This window comes from Zalophus californianus, chromosome 3 (genome assembly GCF_009762305.2).
Source record: "Zalophus californianus isolate mZalCal1 chromosome 3, mZalCal1.pri.v2, whole genome shotgun sequence".
Taxonomy (NCBI): domain Eukaryota; kingdom Metazoa; phylum Chordata; class Mammalia; order Carnivora; family Otariidae; genus Zalophus; species Zalophus californianus.
Window position 1 is genome coordinate 117670410 of NC_045597.1, and position 17250 is coordinate 117687659.

General features: G+C 40.7%; 1 protein-coding gene across 6 annotated transcripts in view; it reads right to left on the reverse strand.

Moving 5' to 3' along the window:
* Positions 1-17250, reverse strand: part of CACNB4 (calcium voltage-gated channel auxiliary subunit beta 4) — a 242065-nt gene that overhangs the window by 9186 nt on the left and 215629 nt on the right. For all 6 annotated transcript variants that reach the window (XM_027590445.2, XM_027590446.2, XM_027590447.2 and 3 more), the window contains 2 exons: positions 14421-14572; positions 12624-12719 (listed from right to left, as the gene is read on the reverse strand). In XM_027590445.2, the coding sequence (XP_027446246.1) occupies positions 12624-12719; positions 14421-14572 (248 nt within the window). The remainder of the gene's footprint in view (positions 1-12623; positions 12720-14420; positions 14573-17250) is intronic.

Here is a 17250-nt window from a genome sequence, read left to right on the forward strand (position 1 = left end):
CAGTTTCTAAAATTAAAGTCAAGTGAGGTGCTGCACAGTTAACCAAGTGCAAATTTGGACATTGACACGAAAATGGGAGTGCTCATTCAATGCTTAGATCTTCCATTATTTAGAAGAAAAAGATGAGGTGAGTGTACAAGTATTATATGCAGAATATAGCAAAAACATTCATATTTATCCATAGATTCCTATGGAGCTCAATTACACTTACTTCAGAATACAAGAGAAGCAAGTTAATAGCATTGAAAGAGGAGTTCTAAAAATGTTTTGGGCAATGACCATGTCATTGGAACAAATATTTCATCTTCCAAAGTAACTATGTTGAAGGGAATAACATTTACTAAGATAATTTTCAGAATGCCTGTGAAAATATTACTGTCTCATGATAAAATAATATGGAAAGAAGATTTAGGATTAATAGTAGAAAACCACATTAAGGTGATTTCTGCTACCAAAAGATCATTGGGTGAAACAGTTAAAACAGAACAAGGACCAGAAGTATTTAATTGTGGAAGGAAGGGGTGTCACACAACAAGTGTCTGGTATCCGCGTTTCTGTCAGTAAGGATTTTGTCCAACATCTGGCCTATAATCAGGAAGTGTTTTTCCACCCCAAAGGAGCAAAGTGGCACTTCAGTGTCACTGCAGTGTGGCTGGGAACACAGACAGGATGGACAGTCAGAAAACAGTGGCCCCTCGCAAAGAGAAAAGCCATCCCATAGCTAAGGGTAAGCCCACTCCCAGCTTCAAACAGCTGGATTCAAACCTTCCCTCTCGCACCATCACCGCCACTCCCTGCCTCCTTTTAAGCTCATTTTGCCAAAGTAAGAACCTTCCATTAATGAATCAAATACAGGGTTACTGCCATCAGCACTGCTAGTGCGGCTGGATCGTAGGTCAATGGCAACTGGACAGCTATGAGTTGGTGATAGGTTAGCTGACTCACTCTCCTCAGTGTGAGGCTTCCCTCAAGCAGAAGTCACCTTTTTCTTTTTCCCAACATTTACTATTTGAATGTTTTCATCACATTGATCTCTACTGAACATTTTGACTTTAATTTGCAAAGCAGTTTGAAAGTCAGTGCAAAATGTTTAATAGTGAGAAATGTTCAGCAACTAGGCATAGAATAAGGTGACTTCAGTCCAAACTGATTGGTATTTGAGAAGACTCAGCCAATTCATGTAGAAGTCTTTCCCGGGCACCTGGGTCAGTCGATTGAGCAACTGGCTCCTGATTTCAGCTCAGGTCATGATCTCAGAGTCGTGAGACTGAGCCCTGAGTCGGGCTCTGCGCTGGGCATGGAGCCTGCTTAAGATTCTTTTCTCTCCCTCTGCCCCTACCCCCTCACAAAAAAAAAAAAAAAAAAAAAGAAAGAAAGAAAGAAAGAAACCTTTCCTCTTATTAGCAGATTTCAGATTTTTTTGCATATTTTATTTATTCATAAAATATTTACTCAGTGCCTATTTTGTGCTAGGCATTGTAAGTATACTGTGGCAAAGAATACAGACATTGTCGCTATGCTCAAGAAACTCCCCTCTTGTAGTGGGAGAAACAAGTATTAAAACCCTTAATACTCCAAGTCACACTGGGACTTTAATTCAGAACAATTAAAGAGACTGAGCCAGTGAATGTTCAGAGCTGCAGCTTTAAGTTCGGAATTTAGAAGGAGGCCCAGAGACACAGGTGAAATTCGAACTTACGAGGGAGGGGAAATTATAAGTAAGTCAAAGAATTCTATCTGTAGAGAGCAGAGAGCAGATAAAGAGAAGACTCAAATGGAGAAAGAGACCATGTGGCCCATGAGCGAATGGGAAAAAAGCTGGCCCTACAGTATCGGTCAACCTATACCCTTACAGTGGTTCCCCTGTGCCACGAAAGTAACTCAAGGGAGGGGCGCCTGGGGGGCTCAGTCATTAAGCAGCTGCCTTCGGCTCAGGTCATGGTCCCAGGGTCCTGGGATCAAGCCCCACATCGGGCTCCCTGCTCAACGGGGAGCTGCTTCTCCCTCTCCCACTCCCCCTGCTTGTGTTGCCTCTCTCGCTGTGTCTCCGTCAAATAAATAAATAAAATCTTAAAAAAAAAAAAAAAAGTAACTCAAGGGAATTTCTACCTCTGGCCATCAAAAGCCCCCTGCCCCGTTAGTGTAAAACCGATCAACAGGTACAGATGTCAGATCTGAGAACTGTCCCTCGTGCTCTGATATAAACTTGCATTCTCTGACAGCACTGCAGCACTAACTTGAGTGGGACGAGAACAGTCCCCCCCCCCGCCCCCCGGAAAGAGTGTGCACAGACTCAGAAAGATGACCCAGGAAGAAGGATGACACTGGGCAGCCCAGGAACGAAGGCCCACTCTGTCAGCCACTGCACGCTAAAACTGAAACGGTTCACAAATTCTAAACTATACGTGATATGGAGTCTGTGGTTTATATAATTTCATTTATGTTAACTGTATACTTCACTTAGATAGGTCTCATTCTATAATGTGGGTTCTCAACAACGTGTAGTCTCAAAAACTCATCTTTTTGCTTTCATAAAGTCCCAAGTGAAAGAACCCTCCCAGGACCTCTGGACTGAGGGTCCGGACTATCACAGTCAGGACAACTAAGCCCAGAAAGGGAAAAACCAGGTAGGCAGCCCCCACTAAAGGGTATTATTTGAACAATGTTTATATCTACTTCACTGTTCCACATGTTACACAGTCATGCTGCAGATACAATTAAACATACACTTTATTACAAGTCATTTTAATAAAGTACTCCTCTTTGCCAATGGACAGAATTTGTACCTATCAGCACATGGCTATTTGCTCAAGCCTCAATCATTTCTAGGAAACGATGCTTTTGCACCTGCTAAAAAGATAGCTGTATGATGGAAGATGATTTGAAACTGCTTTTATGCTTTCAAAAGCACAGAGGAAAGCAAATTTCGGCTTCTGAATGAATACTGACATATGCGTCTTATTTTCAACTAAGAAGAATTTCACAGCCTGTGTATCTGCAACAATTTTTCTTTTCAACTGTTTAGGAAATAACACAGCTGATGAGACCAGAGTGTTAGAATGTGAGTATGAGGGCATACATTTTTAAAAGAAATTATACATGAAATTCAAAAAGAAGCAGCCCCATGAATTATGCAAATCAGCTTTGCCAATTTTTCAAAAATTTAAAGGTTCAAGTCTAATTAGTTCCTTACCGTGCAATATGTGAGACCTCCAGCATGGGGTATGGATTCAGACAGCTATCTAATCAGCGGTAGAGGTTGTGGGTAATGGGACGGTCCCAGGCAGTAGACAGGGACCCACTCAATGATAGCATGCCCTTGGTGAATGCCGAAGATAGGGGAACATGAAGCTGTTTGCCAAGCTCTGCCACAGCAAACACCTCTGACATACTGGGATGGGGTATTTTCTTTAGCTGAGGTGGGCAGAAATAGTGTGGCTGCTAAAGTAAATACATCATGAGCAGGGGAGTCAAAACCAACTCTTGGAAAACCAGGCACAGCAGGTGCCTTTTCTGGATAAGCTTGTTGGGCAAAATGAAATACTAAAGCGTTATAAATATAAGAACAGTGAAAACTGGGTCTCCAGCTCACCCAGTGGTTCAGAGAACTAGACGACAGGGACCAGGGAAAGCAAAGACTGATGCTGAATTCAATGGAAAGGAAGAAGATCTGCAATAGCTTTTAAAAGAAAAATTTAAGTACTTAACGATCTGTCTAGTTGTCCATTCACAGAGCAAAGTTTCCCAGAGAAGACACCCGAAACAAGGTTGATCCTGATCTGCCTGGGACTGAGTGTTTTTGGGTACTTCAGACTATCAGTGTCCAAATCTGGATTTGGGGCGGGGGAGTGGGACAGTCGGTCACCCTAGATTTTACAGAAGATAGAGCAATTTTCAGTTCCAACATTGAGAATTGGAGCAGGTTCTGTTTGTTTCTTTTACATTCCTTTGGGCGGGGAGATACTGAGACAGAGTGGATAGGTCTTTCTTTATGACTATGAAATCCATCCTTTCTAGCATAGAGGGGAGGGTCTCATGAAACCTAACATACAATTTGTAATATGTTTTATCTAGGATGTTGCTATTGAACATTTCCTAATAAAAAGTTTATAAAACTTAGAAATTAATTTTGCAATTTAATTTTAACTTTTTTTTTAAGTTGGTGCATTACAGAATACTAGCTAGGCATGAGAGTAAATACAGATAAACTCTCTCATGGGATGTGCATCACTTTATATTTATTTATTGTGCAGAGATAAAACCTCAGGTGGGGCATCTTTCCTATTTCTAAGAGGAAAAAAGAAATAATAGGGGTAAGTACACTTTTATTTCTTTGCTCCTAGAATATAGAGATCCTGAATCCACTACCATTTAAAAAAAAAAATGGCAGATACAACAGTAAAATAAAATGGCTGAATGACAAATATGTAATGCTAATTGTAAAATAACCAACCAATGTTTCTTTCATATTGCAAGTGCATTCTTGATATTATTAAAGCTTTTGAAGTCCCTAGTACTTGACTCACTGGTCAGCTAGTGATGGGAAACTGGATCTTAAATTAAAAGCATCTTGAAAGATTTAGGAAGTCTTACAGGGGATAAAAGAAAGCCTACCAATATTATGGGCTCTAGCAGTTCATCTCAGGCAGTTTCCAACTTTAATAAGCTGAACAGGAAAAGACAATCAGAATTCTTGCCACTAATTTCAGGGGCAAAACATAAAAGCAAAGAATATCAATGACTTTGATCCCTTGTAGTTCCTCTCTTAACAATCTGTGACATTCATCATGAACCCATGCACATTTCCTCACCACACCCCTCCGTCCTGTCCATTCCTATTCTTCAAAAATTACAACATCTCCCAGTGTTATTGTCTGTAGAAGAGACACCCAGTGTTTTTGTTAAGTTCAAATTAATCCAATGCTTTAAATCATAGCATGGGTGGGTGTGCTTAGTCGGTGGGGTATCCAAGTTGTGTGGCCAAAATCCCTGCAATAAGAGTAGTCTCCTTTGGATGGAGAGAAACTAGATCCCGTGCAGCCTTGTTTCATGAAGGAAACCTGTCGAATTGATTATTCTCTTTTTCAAAAACACTAATCTGAATTAAACTGTGGACGCCCAGGGAGGGGCTCTGTAATAATGAAAGCACCACTGGGGACAGTTACTTTCAATAGATGGGTGAATCCACACGATTCTAAACAATATACATAAAATGGCTGGAAAAGGGCAGTGGAAAATTACTACCATGATAGCAATATGGTCAAGGATACTGGGCACTACCATTCACTTCAGAGTTCTTGTGTTTACCAGAGTAAGTCTGAGTCTATTCGGCAATGGAAAATAAAGGGTGACAGAAGAGAACTAGGGTTACTGTAATGTTAGAGGTTTGCAAGGCTCTGTGAGGAGATGAGTTCCCCTCTTGCAGAGAAAGCGATCAATGTCATTTTACATGCTCAAAAAAATTACACAGCTCAAAGAGCCACAGAGTCATCTTATAGTAACACAAGCCAGCTTGTAACTAAGTAGGATTAAGGGATTATATTTCCTTTATATATTCAATTGTCTGCCTGTCTGCTTTTCTCACCATGTGTTATGAGGCTCTTATTATCACGGTACTGGGGCGATATGAACTTTGGTCTTCTTAAAATGTACATTTTTCAATTTCTCTGAAAAGGAAAAGGGTATTCATACCCGGTAGAAGCAAAATGAAATCTCACAACACAATGTAGAGACGGATATTCCAATTAAAAATTCAGGCTGGTCATATTTAAAAAAAAAAAAAATGGGTCCTAGTCTCATTGGCTCCTTTTCTGTCTGCATCCCACCCTTTTTTTTTTTTTCTGTGAATCCAGAGCAGGCAATGAAGCAAAGTCTTCCCTCTTCCAGGATACAACTGTCTGTGGCAGATTAAATATGGCCACAAATTCTTTGACACTCTGTCCCCTGAGATGGAGGGTTTATGTCCTCTCTCTTTGAATCCGGGCAGCTCCTGTGACTCCTTTGCTAGCAGAATGCTGTACCAGTCTCTAAGGCCATTATCTAAGCTTAAGAGATTGGACTTCTTGGCTCTTGGAGGCCTGGGAGCTGCCCTGTAAGAAGCCTGTATCCCTGTCGGAGAGATGCCATGGAAAGGCCCTGAGACCACGTGGAGAGAAAGAGGAGCTGGCTAAGCCCAGCCTTCTAGCCATCCCTGCTCAGGGACCATGTCAGCCACCAGCGGAATACCACCAAGTGCCCATGTTGGAAGTCACTAAGTTTGAGGGAGCTTTACTGCACCGTCACAGATAACCAAAACCTTGTCCTAGAACAAGGGTGGCAACTTTGGTGGGCTGGCTCCATGGGGGCTGCTTCTATAAACAAAGTCTGACCGCAATACTCCCATTCATTTATGTATCGTGAGGAGCTGCTTTCCTGCTACCAAAGCGGAGTTGGGTAGTCTTGTGAAGACCATATGGCCCAAAAACCTAAAATATTTACTTTCTGGCCCTTACTGAAAAAGTCTGCAGACTCCTCCCTTAAAAGAAGCTTTACCTATGAAACCCATGCTTCTCTTTCCAGAATACATAGTAACCAGTTTGCTGCCATTCACTATCTTATGCTGGCTTTGGCCAAGGTTTATGTTCTTTGGAAAGCCAGTTCACCTCTCTTGGTCTCAGTTCCCTCATTTGAAAAATGAGGTGGTTGGACTGGATCAGTCCTTCCCCAGAAGTGTTCCATGAAACAATAAATCCACAGGATGCTCTGCGAAAAATGGTTCTGTTAGTCAAAATTTATGGGAACCACTGTATACTATCCTGACGGAGGTATAAAATATTCATCAGCATATGAAGTCTTCTGCAGTAGAAAAACCAGTTTAGCTTTGTTTACGTAGTGTTTTCTCAAACATTGTTGGTATCAGAGCTCTTTCCCCATAGCACCTGTGGACATCACATGAAGCCCATATTGGGAAGAACACTCAAGGAAACACTACACTGGGTGCTCTTCAAGGTTCCTTTTTGCTTCAACAATCCCTGGGTCTAGGATTCATTTTTCTGGCTACAGAGAGCTAGCTTTTTTTCAGTACTCTTTTAGATCTCTCTTTCTAAAGACTGATGCCTTTAATTTCTTAGCAATGTGTGACTCTGCCAGTATAATTTGCTGACTTTTCAGATTGGAGATGCAGTGGCCAATTAAGCAAGTTGTAAATTCTCCTAGAGGAACTAAAATGACACAGTGATCACCAGTCTTTCAGTGACAATTATAATTATGGTCTTAAAGTAAAGCAGGAACAAATGCAGGCACATTTTTAGATTACTACTAGTTTTATAATCCAAAGGTTTTTTTCACATGTGCCAACATAGAGTGTAAAATTCCTTCTTAGCATTACAAACGCTATTCAAACAAGATCAAATGAACATGTTTAATAATGCAAACAGTGTTTAGAAAATATTAAATACAAAGTAACCTTACTTATCCAGACTGCTTGTTTAATATTTCAAGTTATCTGATCAATTACATAAAACAGGAATTTGCTGCTGAGATATAATAGAGCAAGGCTGTCTTGCCGGTGCATGAGGCTGTTTTGAGATTCCTGACATATGGATAAATCCTAAGACATCTCACAGTATTATCTGCATTTAAGTATGCACATATATTTTCTTGGTGCCAGCTATTTCAAAGGTAACACATGGCATTATATACACAACTCAATTGTCAACCCTCTCACAGCAGCTAAAATACAACAATTTTAATAGGACACAAGTATATTCTCTAATAATTATTAGGGGGAAAAATGTTAATAAAATCATTCTTATAAACAGATCAAAGAAACAAGTTTAATTCACCTAAAATGTATCTCAAGAAATCACTTATTAAGACCTCTTATAAGGGCACCTGGGTGGCTCAGTCGTTAAGCATCTGCCTTTGGCTCTCAGGTCACGATCCCGGGGTCCTGGGATCGATCCCCGCATTGGGCTCCCTGCTCGGCGGGAAGCCTGCTTCTCCCTCTCCCACTCCCCCTGCTTGTGTTCCCTCTCTCGCTGTCAAAAAAAAATAAATAAAATCTTAAAAAAAAAAAAGACTTCTTATAATGTTATTCACCAAAACGTGTGTCTATATTAACCTAAACTAGTGGTTCTCAACCAGGAGTGATTTTTTTCCCTAAGGGACATTTTGCAATGTCTGGAGACATTTTTGGTTGTCCCAATTTGGAAGTTGGTACTGGCCAGGGATGCTGCTAAACATCCTACAGTGCATAGGACAGGTTCCCATAACAAAGAATTATCCAACCTAAAATGTCAATAGTGCTGAGGTGGAGAAACCCTGATCTAAACCACTCTCTTCATCTACAAGAGATTTATAAAGTAATATCTGTAAGGATATTTATGATCTACCAAATTGTTTGCTAAGAGTTGACTTAGCCAACTGTAATCTCTTTCTGAAAAACTGAAGAATAATTGACATTTGATATTATATCAGTTTCAGGGGCAGGACATACTGATTCGACAATTATATACATTACAGAATGCTCACCGCAAGCAGAGTTACCATCTGTCACCATATAAAGTTTTTACAAATTATTGACTATATTGCTTAGGCTGTACTTTTTATCATGACTTATTTATTTATAACTGGAAGTTTGTACCTCTTAACCTCCTTCACCTATTTCATCTGCCCCCTCACCTACCTCCCTTCTGGCAACTACCAGTTTGTTCTCTGTGTTTGAGTCTGTTTCAGTTGTTTGTCTGTAGCCAACTGTAATCTTATTAGACTATGCAGTCCTTGAAGGCAGGAACATGCCTTTGAAACCCCAACACCTAGTGAGGTAACAGGCCTAACACTTTTTTTTTTTTTAAGATTTTATTTCTTTATTTGAGTGAGAGAGTCAGAGAGAGAGAGAGAGCGCAAGCGCGTATGCACGTGCACGTGAGCAGGGGGGAGGGGCAGAGAGAGAGGGAGAAGCAGACTCCCTGCTGAGCAGGGAACCCAATGTGGGGCTCCAATCCCAGGATCCTGAGATGATGACCAGAGCCGAAGGCAGCCGCTTAACCAACTGAGGCACCCAAGCGCCCCAGGCCTAACACTTAAATAATGTTTGCTGAATGTATTTTAGTTCTTGTAGGTGAGCCGCACAAAATTGAGATGACCAAGTATTTTGAGTTTGTCTGACTTAACCCTACAATGGCATGGATACCATGTCCTCAGCCATGCCCACCAATCGTTCCATAGAAGTATCTGATATTAATGACATTTTGAAACAATGAAGCTATCACTTAACTTGATATATTTTCTGCTTATTTTTATACTCTCCTCTTCCTTGGGCTCCACAGATGTTGGTTTTACCAACATCTCTACACTGATCACTTACTTCCAAAATCTAGACAGAATCAGTCTTACAGTTGAGAAGGGTCTTAGATACCATAGCCTTCAGCCTTAACCAGAGGAGATTCCTCTCACAACGCTGACATTTGTTCCTAGAGCCCACTCTATGAACAGAGAGCCTCCAAATGAATGCAGTGAGAGACGAGGAGCTCACCACTTAGAAAGCCATCCCATTCTTTTCGGCATTTGCATTTGCATAGACTTGTGAAATGCCTTGCTCCTGGTGGATGAATCTGCTCACTCTGTCCAATGAAATTAGACAGGACTAACTACTCTCCAGTCCACCCAGATCTGCTCCCCAAACTCTGGCACATCTTGCGGCTACCTCAGGGACCTCACAGAACTAGGCCACCTGCAAGGTGTAGATCCCTCTACATCTGTGAAGACAAACATGGCCAACGAATTTTGAGATAATAATCTGTATTTTCCCTTTTGTATTTTCCCCCTTTCTTTTCTACCACTCATGCAGGTGACAGGGTCTGGGTTTCCTTGTCTGGCATGGGGATGGGGGTGGGGGGGGGCCGGTGATGGGTGCTGTGGCAAGAAATTGCCAGCTCTCCATTTCCCTTCCTGGGTTTTGTTTCCCAAAAGCCTAAATTGGTTGAAGAGATTTTGCTAACTGACTCAGGAAACAAAGGAAGGTGGGGATGCTTTTAGACATAACAAAAGCAAACAACAGGAAGTTCCCTTAATAGCAACAAGAGGGGAAAAGAGGGAGACACCTCCTCTCCCTCAGACACAGAAGAGAAAGGAACTCCCTTGCCAATGTCCAGAGAGCAGGAACGTCCATGTCTCCTGCCTGACGAAGATTCTCTGTTCCAGATGAGGTCCGATGCAGCAGAACATCCATCCTGAAGAACCACATGGACGTGGCCAATGGTTGCCTGAACTGGAACTCTCCCCCTCAACTCCCTCAATTTCCTTACCAACTCCCCTTTACCACTTGAGGTCTTTGTTCTGTCCTGGAGATTTCTCTTGCACAGCAAAGTTGGGGGCCAGAGACTCACCTGCACGACACAGCTGTGTAGAGGTGGAGGGGCACAGTGAACGGAGGTTTGTTGGAGTCAGACAGACCTAGGGTTGAGTCTGGGGGCTCATTTACTAATTGTTACCTCCAACAAGTTTCCTAACCCGGGACCTAGCTTTCCCTTCTAGAGAGTAAGGGTAATGTTATCTACTAGGGTGGTCAAAGAGGCCTATCCTCAGATTTACTGGGAAACCCCGCTGTGATGAGTGTAGTCAGCAGACAGCCTGGGGCGGGGGTTGGGGGGGGCTGTGGCACCTTCTGGAAGAACCACAGCATTGGTCCAAGCCACAGGCCGCGGCTCCTAGCCAGTGCCTGAGCACAGCACGGGGACTAGAGCCCGAACAGTTCTGCCCAACGTGTGATAAACATGCAAGAAAGCGGCATCTCAGTCTGAGGCTCCTCCAATCCATTCCTCCTTCCTTCCTCCTTTCCTTTCATGCCATCAGTCTGGTCTGGTCGGAAGGTTCTCCCGGCCTGTTCTGCCCTCTTTCTCTTTTAGTCTTTCAAACGCATTTCCTCCAATAGATCCGTGACTTCTAATTCCATTTAGGTGTCTGCTTCCCAGAAGACCCAAACTGACACCACTCTCTTCACAAGACTGTTCTAAGAATTGGAAACAACGGCATAGCCTGTGTTTGGGGTGGCTGCTCAGTAAAGGTTAACTTCCTTCAGCAGGTAAGGATTATAGAGTCAGGGGCTAGGTAATACATTTTTGTCTTTACACGAGGGGCTTGAATTATACATTCCATTTTGTAAGAGGACTTCGTTCACTTCGTAAGTTGGACGTCTTAACATAGCACCCCAGACCCCAGCCTGTCCAAATTATCTGCGGGCAAGGATCCAGTTGTATGTATAGGTAGGTGGAACTGGGAGGACAGAAACTGGCTTTGGGGCCAGATAGATTTAATCTAATCCTAATTCGCTGGGGGACCTTAGGAGAATCATCTAACCTCTCTCCCTTCAGTAGCCTCATCTACAAAATGGGGGTAATACTGCCTCCCTTACTAGGTAACAGTGAAGATTACAGATAATCCACGTAAAGCATCTAGCATTGTGTCTGGCCTGTCTAATAAGCATCCAGCAAAAGGATGCATCAGACTCTTACTGTCTTTCGTTCATCCTTTCATTCATTCATTTATTCAATAAATATTTACTGTGGGCCCACCATAATAAAGGGCTGAGATATAACAGTGAACTCCACAGGAACAGATCCTTAGAGAGCCTGACAGGTTAGGCACGGCAGAATGCAAAATACATCCGATATTTATAACAGAAACACCTAGATGGTGCTTATTATGTGCCAGGCCCTGTGCTAAGAGCTTTACCACATAGTCACTCATTGAATCTTTACACCAACCCAGTGAGGGAGGTACTTGCTCAAGATTACAAAACCAGTGTGGATGTGAACACAGGCAATCTGGCTCCAGAGTCCATACTTTGAACAGCCAAGCTGTATTGTCTCTCTAAACATCCGGATTAGATTTTATGCTTCCACAGAACATAAATGATCCTTACACAAGTATATATTTAAAAATCTAGTAAATCAAATCAGTGGAAAAGACAGTTATTTTCTTTAGAGAAACACAGGAACAGAAGGAGTAAGTCAGCTGAGCAACAGACTGATCAGCCACTGGTGACCCACGGCGGGGGCAGTCACCTCCCCGCACCCACCAAAATCCCTGCCATCGTCTTGGCTTCCAACTCAGCCGCTGTTTTCTGGCAATGGCACCAGGACAAACATCGCTATAATTTGATTTTTCATCTTACTTAACCCTGACCTCTTCATCTGCTATAACCGCAGGGCTCTTCTAGTTCCCATAAATTCTCAGCCTTCAAGGTCATATCTTTTCTGCCTACTGGAACTTTCTGGCAGAAAAATTAAAGGAAAGTCAAATCAGGATGTTTTATTTTTCTCTTTTCATAAACGTGTCCCCATGACTGGATTAAGCAGTCTGCTGAGTGTCTGCGAGGTCAAGGTAGCAGGCGAGGACATGGGACACAGGACACTAGGTTCATTTCTTCTTACATGGCAGACACCACCCAGTTCTGGATGCCTGAGTGTAGCCAACATGACAACAGCCCTTTGTTCGAAAAACCCTGTATGTTTATGGTAACATATCATCACCCTCATTCTAGAACAAAAATGACAATGGTAATAGGAAAACAAAAAACACAAAACACACCACCCTCTCCTGTCTTGGCAAGAATGACTAAGACAAAAAATGATGGTACTTACTGGGGGACACTGTGCAAGTTTGTCAGCTGCCACCAGTTGAACATTTAAGTGTTTGCTTTGGGACTTTCCTCTAGATTTAATCAACCGCTGTAAAACCTGATAGAAGAAGACATGAATCAATGAGTTAAAAGAAAAATGAATAAACCAAGACCTTTTTAATAGTCTGGTTAGCCCTGAGTATTAATAAAGAGGAAACACAATATGAAAAATCACATATGTAAACTCCGTAATGACATCACCCACTTACACCGGCTCTCACTTACCGTGGCTTTGGTGTGTGCATCCTATTCTCTCTCTGTGTGGGTCCTAGTGGGATCTCAAGTTCCCGCCCTAGATTTTACCCAGAAATTTCAAAGAGAGCCCTGCAAAAGTGGAGGGATTGCTCTGTACCAGGTCATTTATGTCCAAATTCAGTTAAGTACTATTTTAGTTCACTATCTCAATATCAGATAAGTATCAGTCTTTTATGTAACTGGTCCTTTTGGTCACTGATAATTATTGAGGTGTTCCAGTTTACATTAATAAGAAGATTTCATGATAGAAATCTAGGCAAAACATTTGCACTGGCATATTGCTGCATATAAACCAGTGAATATCTGTGTCATTTGGGCACTGCTGTAACTGCATTTGTCATATACTCCCTCTCCCTTCCATTTTTTTTAGCTGAAACAGGGCCCTCACCCCCAAAATGGTACTAGTCAGTGAGGCTCTATGACACCTCAGCACGTATGTCCATAGGAGCCCCTGTTCCTACACTTAATGATCCCCTGGTGATGAGGCAGCAGCAGAAAGAGGTTGAGATCTATTCTGCTGTGATGAAGGGTGCTTGAATCCCCTTCAGTTTCTGGGCCAAAGAGACCGCCAGGTGGTCAAGGCAAGTTCAGTCCATTCTAATGGTTTCCAAAAGGTCCTGGTTTGGTCAGGATTCCCAAGTCCATCCTGTGTAGAACCAGTGCCTGCAGAGATGGAAGGCTGAGGGGTTGGGGAAGGACGCAGCTTCTTTGGACATTCTCCATCTGTGAGAGGCGACTACTGCTCTGGTTGGAAATTGAATTGGCATTTTAGTGCTAAACTGCACTCTTGGAGGCATTAAAAATAAACTAATTATTAAGGTAGTACCTCCCTAGGATATCTTTTTCACATTAACTTTTTAGAATGTCATCACTTCTTAAAAATGAAAGAACAACCAAATCAAAAGAGACCAATTTGAGGCAGTCTCACTTTTATTTTTATCTACCTTTGTGGCATAAAGAAAGACACATGGCAGATATCCCATTGTGTTTAATCACAGAATACCTATTCCTTGAAGAACCCAACCTGAGCACATATATAAACATCTATAACTTTTCCATCAGAGATTTTATGCAGTGATGTTTGACTTTATGTATAATAAATGTATATACCTTTCTTGAACTATGTACTCTCTCAACCGGGGAGAGAATATAGGTGCTACAGGAATCAATATTCCCCAAGAAATTTACTAAGATAGAACCCAAAGTCTCTGAAAAGCCATACTTACTTTTTCTCATCTTTCTTAACTTTTGTTTCTATTATATTCTTGCATAACTGCCTGGCTGGGGAACCACAATAGAGAGTGACCTTCTTTAAAACAATGGCTATTCTTTATTTGCTCTCTTAGAATTTCTAGAACCTGTACAGACTGTGGGAATTAAAACTGCCCATTAAAAATGGTCTCAATAAGATATTCTCCTGACGCACTAACAAAAAAGCACAGAGCAAAGAATATTTCAAAGGAAAGGAGCTTCTGATCCTTAAGGGGACAAATGAGCTAATTACCTTTGGAGATGAGACTTTTACATGAACAATAATTGGTGCTAAAGAAGTCTTTATAAGTTGTGCTGGGTGATTGATGGTGTCTGCATCAAGAACAACCAGTTGCAAAGATCTTGCCAACTCAAAGATTCTTTCAATTTCACTTTGTACTTCCGCTAAAAGGAGAAATAATAAATAACAGGACATGGTTATTTTTATTAATTAGTTCTTATATTTAAAAACATAGTACCCCTTTCTGATGTTTGTCTACATTGCAAAACAGAACATTTTGAATTTCATACTTCTTTTAACTTAAGATCTTTTCTAAAGAGAGAGAGATGGGTTGAGTTTTGGTTGGTTTTCACCAAACCAAATATTTGGTGAAAAAAACTGAGATGGTCCTCTTAACTCACTTCTTACACTTGTCCTGAAATTAAGCTATTTATATAGCTATGTTGTTTATGATTGTTGCTTTGTTCTAAAGAATTTTTACTTAGCTATGAAAGTTGAAACCACACTTAGGAAAGAACTGAAATACATGTGTAGAGCAACATCACATGGAAAGCAAATTACACTGAAATATTTCAACCAATCAACAATTTATATATTAATATTTTGGAAATATGTATTTTTAAAACCCCACAATTCATCTGTTTTGACTGATATGCATATTTTTTATCCAGGGTTAAATGTCTGGGTGTACTCTTACAACTAACATATTACTATGTCTTAATTCAAGTATTAGAGCCAGTACACTTGGTCTAAGGCATAATCTTCAGTATTAAAAAAAAAAAAACTAAGGCAATTATATTATAAATGCTGAAATGCCTTGAGAATGAAATCTATTCAACTGGCTGTAATAGCCAAGTGACCTGAATCTCTGCATGAATCTAGTCAAATAAAAAAATCTAGTTATTCTCCATGTCTGAAGCAAGCCAGCTATTTTTAAAACAAAGCAGATTATCTATAAAAACATAATTTGGTTTTCTAAAACATAAAAAGTTTTTTCATATATATTTTATAAATCATCTGATATATTGGGTCATATTCAAAGTCTGAATTAGACTACTTAATTTTCAGAGAGATGGTCTTGTTTTATTTTTTACTTATTTTTATTTTTGGCCTGTGCATTATAGGCGTGACCTAGCAATGTTGTAATCTCGTTTAAATTACACAGAGTAGACAAAGTTGCCTAATGTAAATTACTTCAAAGATGGCCTAGGAAAGAGGTGATGTTGCTTTAAATATACCCGTTGAAAAGGGTTTCTACCAGAATGCCATGATTTGTTTTGCTTATACAGTATATATTCAAGTTCACGTCACCCACCAAAAAGTCCTCCCTTCCATAACCAGACATACTGACAGGGTGTGCGGGAGCATGAATGCTCAAGACTATCTTGTAACTCTAGTTTCTTGGGCTTTGCATATAATAGCCTAAAATTCTTCCCACAAAATCACTGATGTTTAATGCATGATTTGTATTAGAAATAGGAATTTCAAGAGTGAACATAGCTATCATTTTTCATATGATCCAATCCCAGTGGTCTGAAAGATTTTATATTGCTTTGAAAGATGACTAGCTCCCAAGACATTTATGTAAAGAATTTGGACAATTAGGCTCATTTGCAAAATTCTTCTGAAGTCACATACTACACTTGTGAGTAATAATAACACACCTGTCTCTTTTTTCTCACATGTCAAAAACAGTTAAAAAAAGATTTTTCTTACAAGAGAAGTTCAGAAAATAAAGTGTATTTGTACTGTAGTAGATTTCAGCCTCTGGCTGTTGGGGTATGCTCTCCATTTGATGTTGTCATTAAATTGTCACTGGTTTAACTCCTGTCCAGGACTATAGTAGAACAAGTCTGCACTGCTTTAAATTTCAAATCTGAATACAATGTTTCCTGAAGTAGCAAAAAGGTAGTAAAGCAAACTGGACTGCTCTAGTACAAAGAACCCTTGAGGCACACTGTGTAAATAACACAGAAATACCTAGCCTTATTTATTCTGCCTCAGCAATGAGGTAAATGTGGTTTTTGACCTATGCAGAGGGCAAGCACATCCAAGACTTAGACAACACAGAACCTTTAGGCAATGGGAACTCTGACAGGAGTGGAGAGGTGCTTGGGCAAGAAAGCCAGAAGGCTGCAGAGGCCACATTATATACTAGAGTGGGTCCAAATTTGCATAATATGTATTTGGAATTCAATACATAAACTGTATGTCTGAGAAAGAGAACGGCATATATATCTACATAGCTCATTTTCTTAAAGAAAAACTTCAAGCTAATCCAGCAATCTTCACTTCCCATGCTGATTCTCGGTTCCAGTGGAAGGTTCCAATGGAAGTTTCATCATGATCTTATTTCAGACAAATGGGGCCCTGAGAAGTCACGGATTACAATGCTGGAAGAACCTCCATGAACACTTCTATAACTTGACTATGACCAATCTAGACCCACCTCTCTCCAGCATCTCTGTCATCTGTGATCTTTCTTATATCCAAATGCTGAAACTACTCCTTTGGGTTCAGAGCAACAGTTCCCAAAGTGAGTACCCTGGAACACTAATCCCTTAAAATATCCTAAGAGGAAAAAGAGATTTTTTTGCAAAATATTGCAGGCTTTAATAGTTTCTTTTGGAATTTCAAACATGCATTACCCTTTGTATCTTAATGGCTCCTGGAAGTCTTGCAGTAAAGACTGCCAACTGTTTAATCCAAATTTCCACATTTGACTATGGAAAGCATTTTGGATGTAACAACTATTAGTATCCTTTAGAATTCACATTTCATAGAATCTACTTTGGAGTTTTCTTTAGCAAGGTATACTTAGAGCTCTAACACACTGGCCTCA